General features: G+C 47.9%; 1 protein-coding gene across 7 annotated transcripts in view; it reads left to right on the plus strand.

Moving 5' to 3' along the window:
* Nucleotides 1–23,242, plus strand: part of WWOX (WW domain containing oxidoreductase) — a 955,527-nt gene that overhangs the window by 426,415 nt on the left and 505,870 nt on the right. Inside the window, exon 9 of one of the 7 annotated variants that reach the window (XM_059382582.1) lies at nt 18,260–18,554. The exons of the other annotated variants lie outside the window; for them this stretch is intronic. Coding sequence (XP_059238565.1) covers nt 18,260–18,406 — 147 coding nt within the window. The 3' untranslated portion in view covers nt 18,407–18,554. Of the gene's footprint in view, nt 1–18,259; nt 18,555–23,242 lie in introns of those variants that run through there. 7 annotated transcript variants of the gene reach the window in all.

The raw sequence follows: 23,242 nt of genomic DNA on the forward strand, positions 1-23,242 counted from the left end.
CCTGCGTCACTCATTTTTCAGTCGTCGCACGTGGCCTGTGGCTTGGCTGCTCCTCTACACTGGTACTGCCTTCATTCCAGGATAGAGCGGAAGGGCCGGTCCCACCGGAAGAATACTGTTACTGTGGAAGAGGGAAACCACATACGGCTCTTCAAGTTTCTGTTTGGAAGGGGCATAGCAGTGCTTCTTTCATTCTGCTGGCCAAAGCGAATCACACATCCAAGCCAAACATCCACGGGTGCCTGCAGGAAAGGCCACACGTAACTGATGGCAGTAGTATTAGCAACACAGATGGGGCTGAGGGGATCCAGTATATATTCACTGAAGACTTAGACTTCTCAGGAATCCTGGAAAGTACCAGCATGCACTTTCTCATTCTTTACAGTCTTGGTGGCTACAGATGGAAATCAGAAAACACGGGTCAACCACTGTTTGTGGGCCAGACCTTGCTTACCACATAATGATCAAATTGGATCATTTGGGGAGCATTGTGTCCCGAGAGTGATCCCCGCAATGATGTATAAATAAACAAGAGTGAAAAGCAGTTGTCAGGACCCTTGAAGGTATGTGAAAGACGGTAAAGCTACTTGAATGGTTTTCTAAAGAAGACTACACTTTGAAGTCAGACAAGCTCTTTGGGCCCAAACAGTTCCTGAGGCGCCGTTTGATGGAGGGCCAGGGTCTGTGGCAGGCGGCGTGGCTTAGGCTTCGGAAGCTGCTGGCTCCAGCCTTTCTACTGCACTTCCAGAACAAGGTAGTCCTGGGCACATAACTTGATTTTGGTTTTTTTTTCACCTGGGAAATGAAGATTGGGCTAATTACCTTCCTGGGTTGCTGTGAGTATGAGAACCACCGTCAGTCCCTAAGGCGCTCGGCACAGCCCCTGGGGTAGCGTAAGTGCTCAAGAATTAATGGATATTAACATGTCTTGTTTCTTCTAGAAGCCATGGGGTCACTACCAAGCCTGCCTGTCACTGCCTTGCCCCCTTCACATGAATCCATAGCCTCTGTCCTTCTTGTAACCCCTCCGAATACTTCTGGGTTCCCTGAATGTTGTTTCTCAGAGACACTTCTCTCTCCGCTGTCCGCAAAGACACACGAGGGCACCAGGACCACCAGTGCCAGTTCCCAGCACCCTTGACCACCCAGATGTCTGTGCCCAAGGCCTGGCGCCTGGTGCTCCGAGTACTGCCAGACCCTCAGAGGCTAGAGCAGGAAGAACTTGCAGAAGCCTCAGTGTATCACAGCCGCAGTGTGTTCCCTGCAGCCTTGGTGAGTGTGCGCCATGCCCCACACTGGGTCACACGTGGTCGTCTGGACCCTGGCGCGGCTTGAGTGCTCCCCATTCTAAGGACCCTTGAAAACAGATGGGTGCCTGCGAGGGTCATCTGAGAAATCTATCTTTGGGAAAATTGTTGTCCTCCTAACGTCTTACTCTTTCAAAGGGGGCATTCACCCTCCTTCTCTCCCTGAAAAACCACATGCAAGTCATCCTGTGGAATGTGACCCGGAGCAGGTGCTCTGCACCAGCTCCGCACACCTGGGTTGCAGATGGAAGTTGAAATCACCGCTGCTGTCACTGAGCGTTACAGCAGGTGACCAAAAAGTGCTTAGGGAGACCAGCCAAGCACTGACTGGAGGAAAGTCCCAGTTCTTTGTAAAGAAGTTTCCCACATAGAGCACTTCTCACGATCGGAACTTCAAGATTGCAACCCTTTGTCTGAAACGTTTGAGGCCAGATGTGTTTCAGAAATTTTCACAATTCAAAATGTGATATGCTGCACATTCTAGGTACTACACAGGTCAGCAGACTTACAGTCTGTGGCCAAATCAGGCCTGGGAATTGTTTCCATCAATAAAGTTTTATTGGTCACCCAGATATACCCATTTGTTTACAGACTGTCTATTATGCTTTCAGCTACAGTGGCAGGGCTGAGTAGTCAGAGCCCATATGCACACAAAGCCTCAAATATTTCCTGTCTGGCTCTTTACGGAAAATTTGCTGAACCTTGTATGCTGCCCTAGGGCAGAACCTTGTAATTAAACGTTTGAAAATCTCTGAAAAATGAACGGATAGTCACACTCAGTAAGATGAATAATTTAGAGTCAACACTAGACAGTTTTTTTTTTTTTTTAACCAAATGGTTATTGAAAGAACTTGCCCTGGTCAGAGCCTTGTGGGTTTCATAAGGCCATTTCTAGCTTTGACATCGTGGGTACATACACAAGCAGCGGGAATGAAGCAGAATGAGATGGCTTATTTATATGTTGTTAGTAAAATCATGCTTATCACATCTTCCACACATCTTTTCCTTTGAGTCTGATTGCTGCCTTTCAGGCTGGGGCCCCGGAGGCATCCCCTATAACCTGGGTGGGGTAGAGGTGGCAAGCTCTCTGGGCAATCACAAAACCACTGTCTCTTTATGTCTGTGGGTTGTGCCAGACATCTTTCCACATTATTCCTCAAGTGACCCTGGGGAGCTGACCTCACATTTGTTAGGGCCAACCTTTTGACTTCAGGAAAGTATGTCTTTGTGCCAAAGAGGGCAGAAGTGTGTGGCAAATGAAGGACACACCTCCCCCTTCACCTTAGTCCAGTGCCAGAGACCACTCCTCTTGGGTTCTAAGGTGGAGTGAAGCAGAGTTCGAGTACCAACAACAGCCTCTGCCTTATTTTATGTACACCCCAGAAATATTGGTGTGGTTGTCTTTGAAATGCATTCTTAGCTTTTTCTTTTCCATAGCTTGTTGTGATGCTTGGATAATCAGCCCACATGTGTTTAATAATGCCTGGTTCTGGGCTGGGTGTCGTGCACAGTTCTGCCTGAGTCTGGCTGGCAGGTGAGGCTAATGCGTTGATGTTTAGGAAATAGGGAGCATCTTCTGGGTTTGGGATCTCTCCTGTGTGCTTCTAGTTGTAAAATCATTTTTGTAAGCTTTCGGTTTTTAGTTAAGTTTGAATTTAGAGATTTCTACCATTTTTGGTAGATGGGAGGCTGAGTTATGACTCTGTGGAAACATGGCGCACACTCTACGTTTCTGGCCCACCGTCCCTGTCGTTTGAGAAGCTGTAACTACTCTAGAAGATGCTTCCTGGAGCTCCAGGACCCACTCCAGACCCCTGCTTCTCTGGGTCATGGGATACCTTTGCTCTTGTTCACATCTCCCAGGGCCTGCTACATGGTAGGTTCAAAAGGCTGTGCTGAAAGGAAATGAGGAAGGAGGGAAAGAAATGATGTCTTTGGCCGTCAGTAGGGTAATCTTCAATAAAATACCCTTAATTAGCTTCCCCTTCCCTTGGCTGGCATTCTCTACCTGGTGACTCCATGAGCACCAGAGCTTTGCAGAGGTGCTGGTGATAGGTGTGTTGTCTGCTTTCTCCGGGTTTGTGTATGTGTGCTGGCGCATGCATGTGCGCGCTCACACACATATACCCACACCCCACTTCTTTGTTTGTTTAGCAAGTAAGGTGTTATTTAATGTTTGGGGTTTTTTTGTTTGTTTGGTTGGTTTTTGTGGGTTGTTTTTTTTTTTTTTTTCCCAACAAGGGACAAATTTAAGATAGTTGACATCCTGAGAAGGGACAACCCAGGGATAGTCTGGGCATCCCTGCCAGACCTTTTTAATGGGCAAGCCACCAGATAAATAGTCTGGTCATTTTGTTCAACTCTCCAAGTTCACTGGTCAGTTCAATTTTAGAAAGTGGTCAGACTTGCGGCTCTGCTGATGGGCCACGTTACTGTGTGCAGCTGATCCCCTCATTCAGGAAGCTGTGTGCAGTGACTCAGTGTGAGTACGGGTAGTGCCCTTTCTGTGCTGAGGCCGGTGGGTGAGAATCGGTAAGATGTGGCCTCCAGCCCCAGAGCTAGAATGAGTTCCCTGCCCATGGCTATTCTCCCATGATGCTTGCAATTCCCCTGTGGGTCCCACCCCACCCTGCCTGGTCCAGGACACCCGTGTGCATCCTCGTCCCCTCAGCGCCATTGTGGGCTCCATGTCCATTAGCCCATCATCATGGTGCCTCGGTGTCCCAGGAGCTTGGGAAATGTTTGTCTGAATGATAGAATGAAGCTGCCTTGCTATATTTCAACATCTCTATGAATCAAAATGTTGATTGGCCTTTGTGTAGGACCATTTCATTTGCACGGTACACTTTGTTATAACAAACTATTATAACAGGCCAGAAAGGGTTTTCTAATCTTCATTTTATCATCATCCTATCAACAGTGCTAACAGCTAGTATTTATTGAGCCCCATCTATGAGCCTGACATGGTGTTCAGCACCGCTCTTGCATTATCTAATTAAACTTTCATGACAAGCCTATGAGGTTGTTACTTTCCACATTTTGCCTCTGATGGAAGTAGGAAATGACTGGCCTCAGGCCACAGGGGAGGAGCTCAAGTCCCAGCATCCCTGACTCCAAAAGCCTTGTTCTTCGAGACTTCCCATCTCAGTAGGAAAATGCTGGAGCCATTCTCACTTTGAACATTGTATGAGTTTCCTAGGGCGGCCATAACAAAGTATGCCAGCCTGAGCAGCTTAGACAACAGACATTTTCTCATAGTTCGGGGGTCTGGAAGCCCAAAGTCAAGGTGTTGGCAGGGCTGCTTTCCTCTGAGGCTCATCTCCTTGGTGTGTAGTGTACCTGTCCTCTTCCTGGGTCCCCACAGAGTCTTCCCTCTGTGCGTCTCTGTGTCCTGACCTCCTTTACTTGCAAGGACAGCAGTCAGATTCGGGTCCATCCTACCAACCTCATTTTAACCTAATTACTTTTTTAAAGCCTCTATTTCCAAATATAGTCACATCCTGAGGTGGGGGAGGGGCTCAGGACATAAGATTTTTAAGAAAAGAAATAGTTCTTAAGAAAACATAGTTCATAAGAAAACATAGCTCAGCTCCTAACAGGCCTCTTCTTGAACAGAATCTGTGTTTCCTGCAAAGAATGAAGCTAGAATTGCCTAAGTCTTTTTAATGTCTATAACGACTCATGAGAAAGTTGCCTACCTCCAAAAGATAGGACCAAAAGGTAGAGAGGAAAGCCTGGAGCTGCTTTCCTGTGACATGTGTCAGTTCATCCATGGTCCAGCACTCCGTTGACAAGCTTTCTGCTGGCACCTCGGATGTGTTCATGAGGCTCTTCCCCAAGTAAGAGCCTTGGGTTTAGGGAACCGGGCGATGGAGACCTTACTCAGGCCACCGTCAATACCCGGCAGGTTCCTCAACTTTTTATTCGAGTACAATAAAAGCAGAAAAGGGCACACACTGCCCTGTGATATACCTCAGTGAGTTTACACACACTGACACACGTGAGTAAGTGGCACCCACATTAATAGGATAATTCGAGAACCCCCCTCTTGGGTCCCCTTCCAACCTCCACTTCTGTGCAATTTCTAGCCTCAGTGGTGCACAGTTTGTATCTATAAAACCAAAGAAGTTGGTGGTCATGGTAAAAAACAGACAAGCAGAAAACAACACATGTACCTTATCTTTATCTGGATTCCTTTAGACCCAGCTCTGTCCCTTTGTACCACAGGACACTGAGAAGGCAGATTGATGTCTCACTTCAAATGTCCAGACAGTCTGGAGCTAATAATGCTAGACAGGATTAGACACACAGCTGATCAGGATGGTACCCTCACTAGCTAATGGTGAAAGGATGTCTAATAAAGAATGTTATGCTGGGGCACCTGGGTGGCTCAGTGGGTTAAAGCCTCTGCCTTCAGCTCGGGTCATGATCCCAGGGTCCTGGGACCCAGCCTTGCATCGGGCTCTCTGCTCAGCAGGGAGCCTGGTTCCCCCTCTCTCTCTGCCTGCTTCTCTGCCTACTTCTGATCATTCTCTCTGTCAAATAAATAAATAAAATCTTAAAAAAAAAAAAAAGAAGAAGAAGAAGAAGAAGAAGAAGAAGAAGAATGTTATGCCTTTCACTTTCTGCAATGTGAGCTTGAAGGAATTGCCCTAACCAGGAAATGATAGGTTGGGTTCATTGGGGATTTAGGAGGGATGGTTGTTAAGGGGAATGGCCCGAGGCTTTCTCCTAAGAACCTGTCGATTCCCAGAATTTGGAGCTTTTGGGTGGCAGCTCCAATCAGGAAGCATGCTATGTTGTGTACATGTGCTCCATGAAGCCTTCTGCAGAACCGGCTCTGTGAGCCACAGGGAACCCAAAGCTTGGGACATTCAGTGTTCAGGCTTTGTCCCTGGAAGAAGGAAAGTGGCTCTATCACTGGCAGACTTAGATATTCAATTTTGGACAGTGTGCAATGGTTTCCTGTCCCCTGTATCCGGGACCCTTATCCTCCAACAAGTTTGCATTTGACACAGCATTTTAATATTTACCAGTGTACTTACTGTTTCTTGATGCACTTGTACTGCGCAAGAATTGATTTTCAAGAAATATATTTGGGTTTTTTTCCCCCTTTCCTGCATACTATTGAGTTGGCACAATGCGTATTTGCATAGAAATAATCTTGCGTGAGCTCTCCTTGCAAGGGTGTCAGATTCATGAACGTCACTACTGTAAAGACATGGTTTTGGGTATGGATTCCCCCTACCTCGGTTTATTTCTTCTTTCATTTATCATGTCTGGGTCACCACACACGGCATTTGTTTTGTTGGGATGTTGTTTTTGAGTGATTTACTTCCCCAAGTGGTGTTCCTATATATTAAAGCATATCACTGTATTTTATTTTTTTTTTTAATATCCGAATTTCAAAATAAAACAATTCCATTCTGAGATTATTGAAAGCCTCTTTTTAGTGAAGGCAAATCCTGTGGTAAGGGCTTTTACCCCCATCCCTCCCCCACCCCATGGTCCACAATTTATCTTTGAAGATGCTGGGCTTTAATAGGCAGGCTAGAGCAGAAAAACCAGATGGTTTCCACGCACACCTGTGAAAGTGCCGGGATTCTGAAAACATTAAAGTTAATGACCAGAATCAGGCTGCCAAGCTTCATGGAATCTTACTTAACTGGCACATCATTCTGGTTAACTGAACTTTTCAGTTAACTGGTGGCTGAATGTTCCCCCGTCTCCTCCGGCCCCTGCCCCATCCCCCCAACCCCTTCGTCCCTCCCTGTATCAAATTTGCTTTACTTTCTCCTCCTTCTCCAGCCTTACCTGCCCCCATCTCTCCGCTCTTGATTTGTCTTCCCCTCTTGGCATTGCACATTCTTTTCTTGTGTCTGGAGACCTCAGAACTTGGCATCTCTTGGCCAGCTAATCACATTCCACCCTTCACGGTCCTCCTTGAGCCTATGTTGTTCTGGTCTTTCAGACAACCAGACACTGGTTTACCTGTGAACCCGTCTTGGCTTTTCTTGATGCTCTGGTGCGCCTAGATGCTCAAGTTCATTGTCGCGCTAATGGAAGGACGATTTTGGTTACCCGGGCATCAGTAACTAAGGTATAAGTGTACATTTTAAGCATACCTGTATTTAATACATACTACCTAGCAGCCTGTAATTCCAGGAAAGCCTTGAGAAAGTATGGTTATTCGAAAGAAGTACAGGGCTCTATTTTGATTCTCTCCACCCTCCAAGATTCTAAGCACACTCATAAATGAAGTAATTCTGACACTACCAAGATGAAACTTTATGATCCCCTGTGTTTTCTTCCTTTGTTTGGTGGCCCCATTGATTTCCCATCTCCTGGTGTCCACTACCTGGTGCGACACCCGCCCCTTGCGTGTAGAGAGAAACTGTGACTTGCTTCTAAACAATAAAATACGGAAAGCATGATGGATCGTCACTTCCTTCATTAGGCTACTTTACACTGCAAAGTGAAGAGATCTTGCAGATGTAATTAAGGTCCTAGATGGGTTGGTTTTAAGTTCATCAGAAAGGAGATCTCCTGGGTGGGCCTGGATTAATCAAGTGATAGCCCTTTCAGGAGGGTCTGAAGCCAGAGTCTCCATTGATGGCTTTGAGGAAGTAAGCTGCCATGTTGTGAGGGGGACTATAGAGTGGGCTATGTGGCAAGGAACTGCAGGAATCTTCTAGAAGATGAAGGGCCCAAAGTGCACAACAAGAAAATAAGGATATCATTACTCCAGTCTCAAGGAGATGAATTCTGCCAGTAGTCTGCAGGAGCTTAAGGTTTTTCAGTTTCCCCTGCTAGAGCCTCTGAGGAAACTACAGCCCAGCCAATACCAGGTTTTCAGCCAAGCAAGACCCTGAAGGTGAGAACCCAACTAAGTAATGCCCATATTCCTGACCTATGAAAACTATAAGATAATAAATGTATGTTGCTTTCGGCCACTAAATTTGTGGTAATTTGTTACACAGCAGTAGGAAAGCAAATGCATTCCAGAGAGCAGAGAATTCACCTTTCTTTGCTCCTCTGCTGCACAGCAAGTTCTAAGTTACTCAGCAGGCCTCAGAAGACAGCCATGCAGATGATGACCCCATAAGAAATCTGCATTTTGTGAGATAGCCCTATATCTTCATGATTTTCATCTATGACCTAAGAGGAAAATGATACATAACACCAGGCTTTATTTGGGCATTTTCGACATATTTTTACTTATGGAGTCACATATGTCTATCACAAAGTACTGTCAGGAGCCGCTGCTGTGGCCGGACCGTGGCCCTGTCTTTCACCCATAGGTCATCTTGTGACTTACTGAGGAGGACGAGGTGACTTCAAGGTATAGGTCACACTGTGCACTTTATAGATGAGGAAAGTAACAGTCCACAGCATCTCACACGGAGAACTCAATATAAGTCCTCTGTCTTGAATCACATTGACCTTAGAGGTCATATGATTTCCATTAGTTTATGGGAGCAACCCAAGGGCAGAAGTGAAATTGGAATTTCACTTTTGAATTTCTGAAACCTTGTTTTATTTATATATTTATTTAGTCTTCCTTCTTCTTCTTCTTCTTTTTTTTTTTCTTATTTTTGACCACCAACCATCTTTCCCTGTGAAAACTCCCCGGGTGCCCCAGTATTATTTTTTGAAGAGGGATATGTTTCTAACTGGCAGGCCTGGTTAGGCTGTGCCGCGTTCACTGCCTTCCCTGCTCACCCAACCCTAAATAATTGTCTGTGTGTTCCTTTTATTGTCACCTCTGAAACAAGATGAAGAACCCAATGGTTTGCTTTGGAACGCATTAACTTCTTTATCACATTAATACTGACTCATATCTTATTTCCCACTTGCAGTAAGAAAACCATTCAAATCTTTCCCTCACAGGACAATATCTTTAATAGCTTCTGTGTGTTTCCTATTTTGGGCTGTTTCTGTATAAACAGACTAATCTAATAGCATGCTGAACCATCTAACTTGGCAGAAATTCAGAAAATCACTCATTTCTATGGCAAGCTGGGATGCCAAGAAGGGGGGAAAACCCTCACTTTTATTGCAGAAAGATTTTTCTTAAAGTTGTCTTTCATGAACATAATATGTCTATCATTTAGAATTCTCTAGCACCCTCACTAGAAATTATTTATTGCAGAAAGGCACAATGGTGAACGGGAAAGTATTATTCCCCTTACAATTTCTGGCTTGAATTCATTTGCCTAAAGGAGCAGGATGTTATGAAGACAGTTTTGAATGCTGCCCTGGTTATGAGAGAGGGTGCTCACCTCTAGGGCATGTGCACAGAACACTTTTCACTGAGCCTAAAAGGGGAAAATGTCGTGGCCCCGTTGCAAAGCCTTACTTGTGGCCCAGCCAGGCCGGAGTTCTGCCTCTATCTGTGGACCATGCGCCTGTCTTTGGGAGGAGGTGTTCTTGCTGACGTGCTGGGACACCTCCCACCCTCTTTGCTTGGATGCCACTTACAGCTCACAGATCCACAGTGGGCTCAAGTCTTGACTTCCAGTTCTGACCTGCGAAGCGCGGCTGGCGAGCCTTGCAAATCATGCTGGTGGAGCCACCATCACCTCGGCTTTCTGGGGTCAGCTGCAGTCCTCCCTTTGCCGGGGAGACCAGGATACCCCATGCTTTGTGTCCTTCCCCACATGTCTCTTCTAGCTGTTGCCTCCCCGTAGGACAGGAGGCCCTGGAGCCTGTCCCCCGAGACCTTACATCCCCACTTCAGAGTATCAGAGCATCTCCCTGCCCCAGCCCGCTTCCAGAAGGTCATCTGCTTTTCTGTATACTATTCTCTCATTTTATTGTGTGTGTGTGTAACTTTTGAAACAGACTTTGTGCTTCGGATCAGTTTTAGATTGACAGAGAAATGGAGACCCTGCAGCAGGGTTCCCGCACACCTCACACCCGATTTCTCCTGTTATCCTCTTTTACGTAATCAGGTCCATTGACTACAATTAAATAAGTAGTAATAATGTATTCACTGAAGTCTACAGTTCATACAGAGTTCCTTAGTTTTTACCAAATGGCCTCTTTCTATTCTGGAAGTCCATCTGGGTTCCCACAGTGCATTTAGTCTTCCTGTGTCCTTGGGCTCTTTGGGAAAGAGACAGTTTCTCAGACTTTCCTTATCCTCCCTTCCCCTTTTTAAAGATTTATTTATTATTTTAGTGAGCGAGAGAGAGAGCGTGAGCGAGCGGGCGGAGGGGCAGAGTGAGAGAGACACTCCCCAGCAGACTCCCGGCTGAGCACAGAGTCTGACGCAGGGCTTAGTCCCAGGACCCTGAGATCATGACCTGAGCCAAAAGCAAGAGTCAGATGCTTAACCGACTGAGCCCCCCAGGCACCCCAAGACTTCATGGGCCGTTGTGAGGTATGCTTCTCAGGGATTATGTACCATATCCCAGTGCTGGAATTTGATTTCTTTTTTCCTGATCAGATTGGGATTAAGGAGACCCCAGAGACAGAATGCCCTTCTCGTCTCATCATACTAAGTTCACATTCTGCCAAGATGACTTACCACTGTTGACGCGGACTTTCTTCACCTGGCTTAGCTAGTGTCTGTCCCGTTTCTCCGCAGTCACTCTTTTCCCATCCTTTCCATACTGTTCCTCTTGGAAGGAGGTTGCCATGTGCAGCCCACACAACAGGAGTAGGGATTTATGTTCTCACTCCTTACGGGCATAGCATCTACGTAAACCATTAGGAATTCCTTCGCATGGGTTTGTCCCTTCTCCCCCAGTTATTTATTTATTCCTTCATTTCTTTACATCAGTGCGGGCTCATGGACATTTACCCTCCACTTTGGGTTATAGCCCGGCATGACTGTCTTCTTGCTCAGATTGTCCCCGGTTTGGCCATCGGGCGCTCTGGCAGTTGGCTTCTGTGTCCGCCGTCTTCATAAGGTGCATTTTGATGTTTGTTTTTAATTCATTTCCTTTTTGGTTCCGTTTGTGTGCCTCCTCCTCCCCCATGCCATGCACATCCACAAAAGGCAGAGTGCTCCTGTGATGTCTGGATCTCAGCGGCATTGTTTCTGCTTTTCTAGAAATCCCATCTGAGCAGTGAGGAGTAGAAGTGAGTTCTTGCTCTCGTTTAGCATTGTACTGTACCTGATTTAGGGAGCTTACAGGGCACCGTCTTTCTTAGGGCATTTGCCCCCATACCTATCCCAGGAGAGGAGCCTTAGAGCCTGTCCGGCCCCACAGCTGAGACTCCACGTCCGAACAAGGCAGGCTATGAGAAATGCTCAGCCAGGGAAAAGGTCTGGGTCCTAATGCTGGCTTGGACCCAACTTGGGCGTGTCATTGTGACCTGTGCCCTCGATGCCCAGTGTGTTCACCTCCACAGTGAGGGGTTTGCCTTGGCTCTTTTCCAAGGCCCCTCCAAGTCCTCATGTTCTGTGACACCGGCAGTCCTGAGTAAAAAGCATCAGCTGTGCCTGTTGGAAATCTTGCTGAAATCGTGGAGAAGAGGAAAGCAGGGAAAAGGAAGAGGTGACCTAGACGGAGCAAGGAAAGAATAAGAATGCATGTGGGGGGAGGGGAGGGAGGACGAGCTCACAGGGACGAGAAGAAAATAACCTTGACAGTAATCCCTGTGGAAATCTGGGAACGAAAAACTCAGTACATAGTTTCTGAAGTTTTAAGAAAGAGAGTGGGGACCACTAGGCAGCAGCGTGAGTGGCATTAACTCTCTCTAGTTTTTGGAAAGGTTCCTAGATGAATGAAAGGTGCAGAATAGAGTCTGTAGTGATATCAGATATGTCAGGCTTTGACAAAAGCGATGTGCCCTTGGACAGCTTTATAAACATAAATGTCCAGTTCAAGAGAGGCACACGCCCTTGGACTTGGCATTGGTCAAACCATGTCTGGAATCACGTTTTCCATTTTGGGTATCACCTGAGGAGAGTATTAGTGGCAGACTCGAAGTCATCCTGAGGAGAGTGACAGGAGTGAGGAGGGTCTTGGGACCAGGGCATCAGGAAAAGGGTTGAGTGAACTGGAATGTGTTCCTCCTGAGGAAGGTTCAAGAAGCACCTTCTTTTCCAAGGCTCTCGGAAGGACGCTCAATTGTTGTCTTACAGTGGAATGAACCTCCACACAAAGGATCTGTGCCCTTTGTTGGCGACATGAAAGCCAGGGCTGGATGTTCCCCCATCTGATACAGCTGCCATCACTGGGGGCGTCTCCAGGGGAGGGTGAGGCTGGACAAGCAGTCAGACCTCTTCCTCTAGTCAGGCTCTGTGCTGCCAATTCTTCCCGAAGCTTTTCTTTCCTTCAGTTCCCAGGTTGGGAATCCCAGCCCCCATCAGAAGCCCCTTTGTTTGTTTAAAATGCAAACTCCCAGTCCCCATGTGGCCTTTGTCACATGGTGGGAGTTGGGTGGCAGTGTGGGTGCCCTGATCTGGATTTCTCTGGCACTCCTGATGTGATTTTCAGACACCCTGAGGGCCAAGAAGCACCCTCCTCAGAGGATTGCCATCTCCTTCAGGATAAGAACCATATTTTCTTCCGCTTTTGTATGCCTCCCCATACAAGGATAATTACACAGAAGAAGCACAGAAATGCTTGTTGGTGGATTTATTCCAGCTTTTTTTTTTTTTTTTTTTTTTTTTTTTTTTTTTAGCTCTCTTTGTATGGAACTTTGCAAAATAAATACCATGGTCACCCCATGCTTTGTGAGCAGCATGCTAGGATGGAATTTCACTGTCTTAAATTGAGGGTTAATTTCTTGGTTTCAACTGAATTATGAACAGCGGAGGAGACAGCTTGGAAAGGTATGAATGTTGACGCTGATGACGAGGGACTGAAAGTCCAGCTGTTTTGAACCTCCTGTTACTGATGGTTCCAGCCTCCTCCCTGTGCATTTATCTTGCTTATTTAGGGGATGTTTCCATTCTATTTTCTCTACAGAATTACTTTCCATTCTGAGGTCTTTTGTATAAGTATTCCTTTGAACCCGTTCCAAAAAGTGGATTTTTAACCCAATAGACCATAACTGCAGTGTTTTAGCATGCATGCATATTTCAAAATGTGAATGTAAGTAGATTTAGCAAAGTTAAAATAAAATTAAAACTTTTCAAAGGGCACTTCTGCTTGCCCTTTGGAGTGGTGGACTTTCCCGTTGGAGTTCATATGCCATTTAAAAGACTCTAAAAACAGGAAGACTTTTTCGCTTGGGTCTTTCCCCCCCCCCCCCTCCACAAGGGTTGGGGTACAGAAAACACTAGTGAGGTTTGGCCTTCCCTTGTCTTCCTCCAACACACGTGCTCGCAGCGTAGGATGAATTCTGAATCTGTGAGTTAGCAGAGGCGTCTTCAGAATTTCTAGCAGGCATCCTGCTTCCTTCTTGCCGCTCTTGGAGTCCCTTCTTCCAGTGGACACCAGAGTCGTGTCTCTAAACTGGGGATCCCACCTCGCCACTCCCTGCTTCATCCCTCACTGGCTCTTCCTGTCCCTGAAGATAAAACCCCCAATCCTGACCAGTCCAGAAGGCCCTGCCACGTGACTACTTACTCCCTCCCTGCTCCCCTTCCCCGCCAGCCTGCCAGCCCTCCTGCTCCTGCCACAGGGCCTTCACACAGGCCGCTGGCTCTGCCTGGAGTAGTCTTCCTCCCCTGCTTTAGCTCATAAATTAGGATTCATTCGGATCATGTTTTCAAGAATTTGTGAAGTTATGCCTTCTAAGCTCTGTTTCCTGCTCTGTACAATGGGGTTAATACCTGCATCTTCTTACTAGGATTTTTTGGAGGGAAGGCAGGAATACATGACGTCATCCCCTACAGCACGGAGCATGGTAATCGGCGCACAGTAGGTTGGCGTGCTCTGAGCATGAGCAGTCAGTACTGAGCTGGTCTGCTCCCCGTAACCTAAGCCCTTTCCTTTGGATGCTCCCTTGCCTGATGCCGCAAATGTTATTTATGGGGGAGAGGGGGAGGGAGTAGGTCAGACGGGACCCAGAAAGGGAGGGGGGACAATGAGGGAGATGTCCCTGTGACCCTTACAGTGCCTTAGGCAAACCACCGGAAGACCCTTCCTCCTGCCACTGCAAGTGTCTGAATAAATATTTCCCCAGAAGTCATATGTGAAATCCCAACCCCCAAAGATGCTGGTATTAGAAGGTGGGGCCTTGGAGGAGTTGGAATTCATGAGGGCGGAGCCCTTTCCCGTGGGCTTCCTGCCAGATAAAAGAGACTCCAGAGAGCTCCGCAGCCCCTTCTAGCATGTGTGGAACGAGAGAAAAGGCACCTCGCTGATCTGAACAAGGATGAGGGCCGTCGCTTAGGGGTCCTCGCTGGCACTCCCATCTGGGACTCCAGGTCTCTAGAGCCCTTAGCTGTGGTGTGTTGTCCCGGCAGCGCCGAGGGGTGACACATTCAATTACTTTTTTTTGGCCTCGTCTCCCCAAGTGTGAGAGAAAGAAAGGGCCCCATAGGGGAAGGACCCAACATTTGTTATCATTGTCTTACAAAGACATCGAGATTTGGGGTGACCAGGTGGTCCCCCCAGCTAGTCGGGGCCGGAGCAGGGGTTTGAAATCAGAGCTCCTGGGTCTCCAGGCCTGGCTTTTCCTCACAGTCCCACCTTTTCTAACAACAAGCCCGAGCCAACGACCGTGTACTTAGTCTGCCTTTGAAGGAGGACCACGAGTTCAGGACTCTGGTTCGGTCCTTCCTGGGCTCCCCAGAACACACGCAGCGCCACGGCTCCCAACCCTTCCCTGCGCAGGCTTCTGGCGAGCACGCCGAGCAGCCTCTGCTCCACGACACCACTACAAAGGTCCCCTGCTTTCCACCCACAGATTGCTGCCAGGCCGCCGCTCGAGAAAGCCATGTCTGCTACCTCCTGCGCACTTTTCTGCTTTGCTGGGAAGAGCGGAGTCGAGCTGCAGGCCTGCTTTTCTTCTCTGTGTTATTTATGATTCATAAAGACAGCTGTGGGTTGAGGGATGCGTACTGCAGCCTGGACCGTGCTCCTGGGGGCCTCACACAGGGGAGGGACCCATTTTCCATTCCACTCACATGGGCGTCAGCAAGGGGGGGCAGAGGAGTAGGATTTTCGCTAGGTTTTTCTCTGCCCCAAGTGATCCCAGCTCTGCCAACCAAAGGACCACGTGTCCTTTTGGCAGTTGACCCCTGAGTGGCCCAAAGAAGCAGCCCCTCAAGCAGAGACAATGACCCCCCGGGGGTGGTACCCTGTGCCTCACTTCACCTGCCAGGGCTGCCCTGCCCATTTTCTCTTTGCATTTGGAAGAACGTTTCTCCTGTTAGAGTCATTCTTCTGAGACTTTTACCATAAAATACAAGTGATAAGAACCAGCAGGTGGTTTAGGGGATAACAAGAATCTTGTTACAAATGGATGTTGAAATACCCAAGTTTGGGTATTTTGCGGATCATATAGTGACTGACACTTAAGTCATCCTTTTAAGATCTCTCTCACTTACTCACTCATTCCACCAAAAGTGCTCTCCCAGCATTCCACACCTAGGGACTCAGAACGGATGGGAATGGGTCCCGCCTATGAACCTCATTCAGCAGGAGTCAGGCTGAGAGCCAGTGGCTTACAGGTTCTTTTCGAGGCTGGAGCATGCACGTGTGTGAGTGTCTATGTGTGACATGGGACATGTGTGGCATGTGTGAGAGAGTGTGCAAGTGAGCATGTGAGAGAGAGAGAGAGAGAGAGTGTGTGTGTGTGTGTGTGTAGGGGGTTGGGGGAGGTGCAGAATTTGTGACAAGGGTAGGAAGAAAGGGCTCGGTGAGCATGTGCTGGTACTTTGGGGTTTCTGCAACGTGCCACAGTCTGTGCCGTGACTCCCCTGGACGTTCCTTCTATAGTCCTGACAGCATCCCTGCAGGATCGCTTTCCCCACGGTCCAGACAGGACACCTTGCCCAGGACCATTAGAATTCAAATCTAACTCTTTCTGATGCCCAAACCATGCTCTTTCCCCCTCAGTGTCTGTGGCTGACAGGACTGTGCTGTCGGACTTGGGACTAGCTGGGGTCTAGCTCTGGGCTAGAATCAGATGCATGAAACTCTTTCAGTCTGAGACTCAACTATGCTGCCCGTGGGATGAATGACTGGCTGTTCCTCTAATCCGTCATCCAGGAGGCCTGGGGAAGGATGGCAGCTGGGCTTGGATCTTGGCCACGCTGCCTTAAGTCCTGACTAAGGGACCTTAGGGACAACTCATCTGGGAGGAAGGGCAGGGGTTCGGATGTGCTGTTTCTGGCCAGACAAGAAGGGTGACAGAGTTGGACTGAATGTAACTCCCCAAACTCCCCTGTTGAAGCCTTTACCCCCATTGTGATAGTAGGTGGGGCCTCTGGGGGTGATGAGGTTTGAATGATGTCGTGACAGCGGGACGCTTATGGTGGGATCAGTGCCCTTCTAAGAAAGAGGAGGGCAGAGATATTGCTGTGTGTGTGTGTGTGTGTGTGTGTGTGTGTGTGCGCGCATGCGCAAACGCACATGCATACACACTGAGAAACGGCCGTGTGAACACAGCCTGAGGCGGCCAGGCCATCTGTAAGCCCCACAGAGAGCTCTCAGCAGACACCAAATCTGCCCATGCCTTGATATTGGACTTCGCAGCCTCCAGAAACTAGGAGACATAAATATCTGTTGCTTAAGCTGCCCATCTGTGGTATTTTCTTATTGCAATTGAACAGATTAAGACACCGAGTGTCGAGTAATGTGTGGAACTTGAGTTCCTACCTGCATTCCTGTCCTAGGTGGGACATTTACTTTCTGGGACCTTGGGCAAGTCTCTTATCCTCCCTGAGCCACAGTGTCTCTGTCTCCAGAATGGAGGCTGTGCCAGTCTCTTCCTCAGAGCATTGCTGACAGGATTAGATGCAGAAAGTCCTCGAATGGCACACACACAGCTACATTCTGTGCTCAGTGCTTAGCGAGCATCGCCATTCACCTCCTGTCATCAGCGCCATTCACAGTCATTATCGTGCTCGCCATTGCCGGCCTCGCCGTCATCATGAGAAGCTCTAGGTGTTGGTTTGACCTGGCTGTCTGTGTTGGGCAAAATCTGTAAGTGGCAGGCGCACACAGAACTCAGGAGTTGGATGAAAACCACAATGAAATACCACCTCATACCTGTCAGATTGGCTGCTCTCAAAAAAGATGAAGAAATACCAAGAATTAACAAGTGTTGGCGAGGTTGGGGAGGGGAAAGGAAGCCGCCTACAGTGTTGGTAGGAACGTGAATTATTGTCGCTACTGTGGAAAAGAGTATGGAGGTTCCTCAAAAATTAAAAATATGATCCAGCAACTCCATCTGGGTATTTATCTGACAAAAGAGAAAACACCAATTTAAAGAGATCTATGCACCCCTCTGCCACATCATTGACAATAGCTAAGATATGGAAGCCACCTAAGTGTCCATCCATCCAGGAACAGATCAAGAGGTAGTACCTGTGTCTACTGGAGTATTCCTCAGCCGTTACAAAGAATAAAATCATGCTATTTGCAACAACAGGGATGGACCTGGAGGGTATTATGCTGAGTAAAATAACCTAGAGTAAGAAAAATTTTATATGACTCCACTTATATATGGATTGCCCCCCCCCCAATACAAATACACAAACAAAACAAAACAGGAACATCTCCTAGACACAGAGAAGAAACTGTTGGTTACCAGAGGGTAGGGTTTCGGGAATGAGTGAAATAGGGGAAGGGGATTAAGAGGTACAGGCTTCCACTTATCAGCAAGTCATGGGATGTAATGTACAGCTTAGAGAATATAGTCAATGATATTTTAGTAACTTTGGTGACAGCCAACTAGACTTATTCTGGGGATCACTCAGTAATGAATGAACATATCAAATCACTATGATGCACACTTGAAACTAAAAGGATATTGTATGTCAGTTATACTTTAATTAAAGCAAAAACAAAACCTCCAGAGTTGGCCCTCCTCCGCAGGCATCAGTGGTGGCCGCTTTTGGGAAGAAAAGTGCTTCGGAAACCAGGTCACAGAGGAAAGCGCCTCTTGCTGTCCAGACCTCAGACGTCTGCTGTGGAAGTGTGCAGGGAGCCCGGCCTAATTGCATCGGTAATACAATCCCGTAACTCATCCTGCCCCCACGAAGGTGGATGGATGGTCCCCATCCTTGCTGCTGAACATTGCCCGTGTTTTCCTCCGAGGGACATCTGCTCACCAGTAGTGATTAAAGTGCCCTGAAAAGGCCATGGCTATTAAGGGTTTGTGGCTCCAGTTTAATAAAAGGTAGTATATTAAAATGGAAACATGTTATTATTGATAAGGCCTAGACATATTATAGAGCAGATGAAAGCTTTGATAGTGCAAAACGCAGGGTGAGGAAGCTGAGTGGGACTGAAACCCTACTAGGCACGATCGTTTTGCTGGACACTTCAGCCACGTCGCCACGAATGCCCCGTGCCACCCAATAAACCGAGTCTGGCCTCTCTGATATATTAATATATTTAATTATCAGGCTCTCCGCATTAAAGAAGATTACAATAGAGGCATCCAGTTGATTGGGGAATAGTTGCTGCAAATGATAAGCTCTTTTGAATAAACCGATACTGACTTAATGAGGTTTTGCTGTGTGTTATTTTTTTCCTGATAGAAAATCGAGTGACTGCCCTCCTCCCCCACCGGCGCAGTCCTCTTGCTTACTTGTAATGACCCCCTTTTCTCTCGCTCCATGGGAACTTTTAAAAATTTAAATTAATAGATTTTTTAGCCTCCAGTTTCTGGAATTCTAAGAGGGTCTGAAAGGTAAGCACCCAATTACCGAGGCGTGTGAACAAAAATAGGCAGCTTAGCTAGGGAAGTAAAAATAGAGAGGAGTCTCCCACCTTCCCTCGAGCTGTGCACTTGTTTCTGGAAGAGGATCAAGAAGTAGTCAACCTCCAGTTAATTTGGCTGGTCCTTTCCGATAACTTCTTCACTGGGCCAGCAGGAGCTTGATCACTTCAAGAATTCGTAAGATCGGTCTGCACTGGAGAGAGCCCCTTATGTCAACAAAGAGGCTGGTGTGATTTGGACTTGTTCCCCCGTCTGCCCAGTTCCAGACGGGCACATGCCCATGGGAGAGAAGCTGACGGTCAAACTACCGGTGCCTGCCCGTCTAGAGCACCTCGAGGAACCCGCAATGGTAAAAAACAAATAGACACCCGCCCCCCACCTCTGATTTTCTGTGTCTGCTTGCAATACTCCCGTGGTGAGTATTCCCACCCCTGTGTGATGGCCTGTGTGATGGCTGAGGCTTGTCACAGTTCAAGCAAATGGTCTGTGGTCACATTACTCATCAGTGGCCCACCTGGGCTTTGAAATCAAATTTTTCTGGAACTTTCTGCTGTCTTGCATTTCCTTAGCCCCTGATGGCATTCTCAGAACAAAGAAAGAGAGGAGGAGGTGATAGAGGTGGTTCTTCTGGGGGCCCCTTGGTAAATGGCACAGAACTAAATACGCGGTAGGTGCTCCCTCTCTTCTGTTTGAAAGAAACTGAAGCACCTTGGAGGTGGTGGGTGGGGAGATGTCAAAATGGAGCCATGGGGAGAGCACATGTGGCCTGGGTAATGGTCCCCTGGCCCGGGGCCTGCTGCAGCATGTGCAGGCCTGCCTCCAGCCATGTAAGAGTTTCCCAGGAACCTCTGAGCTTGGTGTCAGCATCTGTGACCTGCGTGCTAGGTGGAAGACTGCCTTTTTGCAGGAGATTTCCTCTCTCTGAAAGGAGGAGACATGCCCATGCTTGGTCCCACCAGTGGACAAGGAGTCCCTTTCCGCCCGGTTCCCTGTCCTGCAGTATTTGTTTTCCCCCTGGGATACGTGCATCAAGAAGCTGCTTCTCTCCTGGATCTCCGTATCCCTTTGCCACCTTGAAGTGCAGCTCCTAGAATAGTGGGCTCGCAGTGGGCGTGACATGTAGCACTTGGCAAACATTATTTCACAGGACAATGAAACAAGACAAAACAAGAAGGTGCCGTGACTGTACCCTTCTCATTTTACAGATAAGCCAACCGAGGCTTGGAGGGGTGAGTGACTTGTGTGAGTGTCCTACGGGCAGAGTCAGGGTCTGAACCCCAGGAATGCGCTCAGGGTCTGCCATTCCATTTTTAAACCTGTCTTCTCCGTTGGCTGGCTCTTCTCGCTCCAGGTGCCTCTCCCTCCTCCCTGGTCCAGCTTTCCTCCCCCAACCCCCCGCTCTTCTTCCTCCCCCCCCCCTTTTATTCCCCCCCCCCCCCAACCACCACATGCAAACAGCATTGGAAAGGCCTGACCTGCCAGCCTCGGGTTCTGATAAGATCTGGCCATGCTTCCTTTGTCTGGCCTGTACCTGCCTTTTCTGAATGGCCCTGTTAATTGCAATTGACTCTCATAGAATATGGGTGGCAGGGCTACTTGACACCAGACTAATGCTTCTGACTTTTCCTCAGTGCCCCCAGAAGCAGGGCTGGAGGGGACAGAAGGGGGTCAGAGGCAGGAGAGGGCATTTCTGATTTCAGTAAAATACATTAGAGCCTTAACACTTTACTGTTCTCTTTGTCAAGTCTCCCTCTCTCTCCTTTGGGAAGGAATGTTGTCATTTCTAGGAATTGATCCTAAAATGAGAGATGATTAGGAGATTTCACAGTTGTAGCTCCTATGAAGATTCAGGGTTTGTGTTGCTTTGGTTTTTTCCCATTTCCAAACTTCAGTCTTAAAAAAAAAAAAGAACAAAAAACTCCGAAGAATAAAGCTTTCACAATATGAGTCCAAAGCAAGAGAATCAAGACGTCCTGGGAGCTGGTAGTGGGAGCCTGATGTCCTGCAGGCCTACTAAGTGTCAGGCCTGCTTCCCTTTTACAGTCTCCCAACAGGCAGGAGAGAGGGATGTGGAGTCCACTTTAGAGGTAGGAAAACTGAAGTAGAAAGTCAGGCTTGCTGTCCAGGGCTCAGTCACCATTGTTCTGTTTGGGGCAATAACATAAAGGGGAAAAAGAAACACAGGCCTGTATAGTTTGACCTCCTTGGGTCTCTAGATGCCAAGGATACTTCTGCACATGATCAGGTGTCCAGGGTCACATAACTGGCTCCTTCCTGACTTGGGAATAACCCCAGGATTGGCTCAAGAGAACTCTGCAGGAGAGGTGGGACGGGGGAGAGGGCCACGGACTCACGATGCGCCTGCTGGATTTCTCTGCAGCTGGCCTTTGCGAGGGACCAGACCTGCTAAAAAGGGAGAGTGACGATCTGGTATCAACCCTGGAGAGACCAGGAGGAAGGCCTTTGGGCACCACTGTGGTTTGCAGTTTAGATCAGGCACTGTGCTGGGGACAGTTTGAGAGTTTGCGACCACCTGGATAGGAGAGAGACTGGGCAAAGCCCGCCAACAAAGCTGGGTCATTTTCATTTGAATGAGGTATTCAAAATTAAAATAATAATAATAATAAACAAACGTGGTTAAAAAAATAGATCCTGATTCTAGGAAGGCAGGTAGAGTCTCTGAAGTTGCACCTAAATCCCAGCTTCATTGGCCAATGGACGAATGAACACCATCCAAGGAGAAATTCATGTGAAAGTCCAGATTTCTGAGCTCTCTGGAAACATCAGCGCACCCCCCAAGGCCAGCTGTTCTCGGCCGGGATACAGCGGGGCCTGCAGACTCGCCCCGTGAGCCTTCGAGTGTTCCGTGTGTTCCTTCGAGTGGAAGGAAGGAAGGACTTTGAGCCAGAAAGATCTGCCAGCTGTGGACCTTCCCGGAGCTGGCTCTGGTTTTCTCGTCTGTGAAATGAACAGCAGAAGTCCTCCCAGAGTTGCTCTAGCGGTCAGCTTTGCTAGTGGATGGGAAGCCCTCTCCTAGGTGCTCAATAAATCACCATGGCTCCTCTTTGATGTGTTCCACTGCCCCACCCGGTTCCTTCAGGGTTGGAAGCATGAAAACCACGAAGTCCGGAGAAGTGTGGGACAGGATGGAGGAAGGCGGGCTGCATTTTGTGAACAGGTGCCTTCTCCAGAAATCATTCTTTGCCTTGGATTTCGAAGGACCTCATGGAGAACAAAGCTTACCATACCTGCATTTGTTTTTTTCCGGTGTAGGGTCTTGGGTTCCCCCAGGAGATTTTCCTAAAGGAAAAGGCAGGGGAGCCCCTATCCTAAGGCAGAATCGAATGCAAATAGGACAGTACAACTCCCTCCAGGGCAGAAAAGGCTCCTTCTTAAGTAGATGCCTGGAAGGACATACCCTGTAATTGTGGCACTTGTCGTGTCCGGGCTATCAATATGGGTGCCTCTTTCATTAATAAACTGGCAAGTCGGAGCGCTGCAGGAGTGGGAACCCTTCCCCTCCCTTCTTCCACCCCAAGCTCCACTTAATCAACAGCAGACTCGATCAAACAGGAAAAGAACATGTAAATCAGCCGCATTAATTCTGTGGGCCCTAAATAGGTAGAAGGCAGGGAAACAGGAAAGGGAGCTGTCATTTCCCTGCAGATACCCAGGCTCTCGGCGAGCCTCAGCGAGAGGTAGTTAAACGGCCCCGCAGATGGCCAGCGACTCAGGGAAAGCCTGGGTTTATGTATGGATTAGCGCAGTGATAGACCCTGAGTAGCGAAAGACGAAGACTAATTACCTGACAGAGCTCCCCTCCACTCGCCTGGGTCATTGAAATTAATTTCTGCTTTCAGGCTTGGCAGCAAGCAGCTGCAGAATTTCAGTTCAATACTCAAATTAACGGGGAGCTGAAATTATTTCTCTGCACAGGCGGTATTAGAGGAGTGGGTTACCAAATAGATCTTGATGGCAGACACCAAAGAAAGGATTATTCCTCCTATTTCATCAAGAGCCTCGGGTCCTTGCAAAGTGCAGGGTTGGCAAAGGGGGGGAGGAAAAACAACAAGCAATTTATTGGAGAGTTAACACTTAAGTACTGTATTAAATTAGGTGTGACATACCTGTGT

This window comes from Mustela nigripes, chromosome 17, assembly GCF_022355385.1.
Source record: "Mustela nigripes isolate SB6536 chromosome 17, MUSNIG.SB6536, whole genome shotgun sequence".
Lineage (NCBI taxonomy): Eukaryota > Metazoa > Chordata > Mammalia > Carnivora > Mustelidae > Mustela > Mustela nigripes.